This window comes from Aricia agestis, chromosome Z (assembly GCF_905147365.1).
Source record: "Aricia agestis chromosome Z, ilAriAges1.1, whole genome shotgun sequence".
Lineage (NCBI taxonomy): Eukaryota > Metazoa > Arthropoda > Insecta > Lepidoptera > Lycaenidae > Aricia > Aricia agestis.
In genome coordinates, this window is record NC_056428.1 from 30693094 (window position 1) to 30697260 (window position 4167).

A 4167-nucleotide genomic window follows, 5' to 3' on the forward strand; every position below is an offset into this window, starting at 1 on the left:
ATTTTCATACATAATTATTATTTATTATCAGCAAAGGCGTCGCCAGCCGATGGCGCAGGGGGGGGCAAGTTGACTTTACCTACTACAATTCATACTTTTCATTTTACATTCTCTACGAATGAGAAAAGTAGGTATGAATTGTAAGTAAAGTCGACAGCACATGAAGGTTTTCACTTGTACTACGAGCCTTACATCTACAGCGATTTTAAAAACGGTATCTTAGTACTGTCTAGATATATATTCTGTGACAGTACAGAGTCCAATGTGTAAAGCTACGAGCACGAGCTCTTGACTATGCAATAAAAACTTGTAAATAAGTTATAATTTGTAGTTATAATTGTAATAACATTGTATTTTTTTTTAATTATCAGATTTTATCAGCTGCCCCTCATTGCCCCCCCCTGGCGACGCCCTTGATTATCAGTTAAACTTACCTAAGTATACTATTATTCCGTTGATCCACCACGTTTTGTCCACGATTCAATTTCTCTGAATTCTGATAAATCTGATAATATTAATAACGTTGTATCGGTCCTTCCATAGTCCCAGTTACCCAATCCACTAACAGCTCACCCCCATAGCCCGGTATTATTTTAATTTTCCATTCCCTGCAATAATTATAGTCCTAGATTATGTGCTGATTCTCCTTGGTCGTACTCTCATAGTTTTTTTTTATGAAATAAGGGAGCGAGCAAACGGGTCACCTGATGGAAAGCAACTTCAACATCAGAAGCACCTGCAGCATCAGAAGAGCTGCAGGTGCGATGTCGGCCTTTGAAGAGGGAATAGGGTAATAGGGGAGGGTAGGGAAGGGAATAGGGGAGGGTAGAAAGGGATATAGGAGAGGGTAGGGAAGGGAAAGGGTAGGGGATTGAGCCTCCGGTAAACTCACTCACTCGGCGAAACACAGCGCAAGCGCTGGTTCTCGCTGATCTTCTGTGAGCCCGTGGTATTTCTCCTTACTACTTACTTACTACAAAATATTTAAACTCTAAGGAATATTTTTAGTACTTATTTAAATATTTTGTACTTAATTTACTATTTATTTATATATTTTTAGTGTTTATATATTTAGTAGTTTTATTACAAAATATTTACTTGAACACTAAAAATTTTTTTGGTGTTTAAATATTTTGGTATTGAATGATAATCCGTTGGAACTTTTAACAATTCTTAACATTTACAAGAAATCATCTCAACCTGAAATTACGTTTACGTCCTGCAAAACTTACGTTGTGTGATGACGTAAGTTTTGCAGGACGTAAACGTGAATTCAGATTGAGATAATTTCTTGTAAATGTTAAGAATTGTTAAAAGTTCTAATGGAATATCATTGTAATGGCATAAAGCTGCGTAAAATTTATAAATGGCATTTTTAGACACATCCAATATGATCCTAATTTAATGGTGACGCCATTACAATGTTATTAACTGTCAGTGTGATAGGGATCAAGGTTCGCCGCGCCGAGTTATAGATGTAAGATTTTGTAATAAAAATTAAATAAAATAAAAATACTATTATTTATAACTGTTTTTATCCATGGCACCTAGCAGTTCTGGCACCTATGCTGGCACCCCATAATAATTTTTTATAGGTTTCCATAATCCATTCCATCTTAGCCATTTAAAAAAGAAGGAGGAAATTAAATTTGAAAAAAAAAGACTTCGCGGCCATTGATGTTGCGTCGGGTTAAATTGTTTTCAAAATATTACAAAACGCTAATAAAACGATAAAATGCCGAAAAACATAACTAGTGAAGTTCGCGATATTATATTAAAAGTGAAGGAATTTATGGACGAAGAAAAACGAATGCAGGTGCCGATAATCCCTTTAAGCAAAGTGTATGTTAGAGTGTCTGCAGCTACAGGTCAGTAAAAATTATTTATTATTTTTTGCTAATGTATGCTCCTAAAGTATCCGTTATATTCTTCTGGACTTGTACACAATGATAATCTAGAAGCCGATTCAATAAATTAATATTTTCGGCACTATTTCTCAACTTTTTATTAAGTACAAATGTCTAAAATATGTAAGTATTTCAGTTTTAATTATTTTATTATATTTTGTAGTGTAAAAACAATAATCTTAATATTCTCAAATTACAAAACAGTACAGTCTGTTATTATCTATAAAACGATGTGATTCCTGCAGAACAATTTGTTTGGAGATTAATGTACAGGGTGTAACAAAAATAAGTGATAATTGTATATCTACCATATTGTATACTTTTCTTTCCTTTGTCTTATATCCTTTTTTTTCAGGTGTCTCAGAACGTACTGTTCTTAACATTGTCAAGGAAGCTAGACTAGTAGAACAAGGTCTTTTAGATCCTGAAACATTAAAAAAGTCGCCCAAGAAAAGGATACGGACTAAAGGAAAAATTGAGGTGGACGAATATGACCTACAAGTGATCAGAAGGAAAATTCATGAATTTTATGCCTTCAAAAAAGAAGTTCCTACAATAAATAAGCTCTTACAAATATTAAAGGAGGAAATAAACTTTAAAGGCTCAAGGGAAACACTAAGAAAGATACTACGAAAGAACGGTTTTCAATTTAGAAAGACAAAAAATAATAAAGAGAAAGAATCCCAACCTGAACCAGCCCCCGCAGTTCCTTCAATGGTTCCACCATATATACACACAATGTTTGCACACAAAAACTTACAAGCTTAGGATAAAAATAGGTAAGTAAACACTTATTTGAGAAAATAAATGTATTCAAAATCTGTAAATAAATTTAGACTGACTCGAATGATGATTGTTTTAAGCCATTTTCATTTGTGTAAAGACCTTAATTATCTACCCCCTTACAGTGCTGTAGCTAGAGTCAGATTTGAGGTAGGGTAGCATTCGCTACAGGTAGGGCGGAAGTAAAAAAAATGTGATAATTAATGATTTTCTAGGGTTTTGATATTTTTAAGGCAGGGCATTGTGATTTTAAGGTAGGGCATTGCCCCCTAATGCCCCCCTCTAGCTACGGCCGTGCCCCCTTATTAATAAAAGTATTTCCTCAATGGAGTACTTTATAACGGCTGTCCTTGTTTAAATTGTATATTAATGAGAGCATCTGATTAGCTTAGCTGTGGTGTAAATATTTTTACAAATATAAATCGGCCAAACCCGAGTCGGTCTCGCCCATGAAGGGTTACCATTAGAGAAAAACTTTGGCTAAATTGTTTTATTGTATGGGAGCCCCCCTTAATTTTTTTATTTTATTGTAATATTATTATTAAAATTAAATATTAAAGTACACATAATATAACTAAGATTTTGTGAAAAATTCAAGTACCTACCTGTTGCCATTATTGTAAGAGAGCAAAAAATTCCATAAACTCACGTTTGTTGTATGTAAGCCCCTCTTAAATATTAATTTTATTTTGTTTTTGTATTTATTGTTAAAGAGGCAACAGATATACATAATCTGTGAAAATTTCAAATCTCTAGCTATTGCCTATTACCATTCTTGCCTGGAGACAGACAGACAGACAAACAGACAAGAAAGTCTTAGGCATCTATTACACGCTCATGCAAGTGACAGTCAATTCCGTCAATCATGAATTATGTTTGACTGATGGTGACGAATGGTATTAGAAGGTCACTCAATTCTGTTCAGTTTTATGTCAGTCAAAGCCAAAATTTTCAAAGGTATATTGTTTCTAATTTATTTCTATTTTGTCAAATGTGACAACACTCACTCAAAATTCGTGACTGACGGTTGCATGAAGCAAAAATCAAGATATCCAGATTTTCGTCAATCAACTTCATGCAACCGTCTGTCGTGCTCTTACACGGTAGGTTATCCATCAGTTACAGCCATGTCTGTCACGTTATAGTTTTGCTGTCAGTGGCAAAACCGACGGCAAAACTATATAGCCTTTGGGTACGGAACCCTAAAAAGGGGGAAAGTGTAAGGAATTTTGGTTTAATGATGTATGCTTAAAAGCAAATGAATGAACTGAATCTCATTTAAACTTTTTTAAGTGTCTGTAACACTTTCAGACCTTTCAGACAGAGAGTGGTCACATAGTCAAAAGTTCAAGAGGTCAGAATGCTTTCTCTACTTCTATGTATCTATATAATGTAATATTACACAAATAACTCAAAACTGACTGCTTCAACCCGTGACCACTCTCTGTCTGATAGGTCCCTCATTTGTTAAGGTTTT

The 4167-nt window shown here is 34.3% G+C and overlaps 1 protein-coding gene across 1 annotated transcript; it reads left to right on the forward strand.

Moving 5' to 3' along the window:
* The first annotated feature begins 1672 nt into the window (after positions 1 to 1672).
* Positions 1673 to 2757, forward strand: LOC121738822. Its single transcript, XM_042131072.1, has 2 exons — positions 1673 to 1868; positions 2263 to 2757. The coding sequence occupies exons 1-2, from the start codon at positions 1736 to 1738 to the stop codon at positions 2673 to 2675; spliced, it is 546 nt and encodes a 181-aa protein (XP_041987006.1). The 5' UTR covers positions 1673 to 1735; the 3' UTR covers positions 2676 to 2757.
* Positions 2758 to 4167: the final 1410 nt, after the last annotated feature.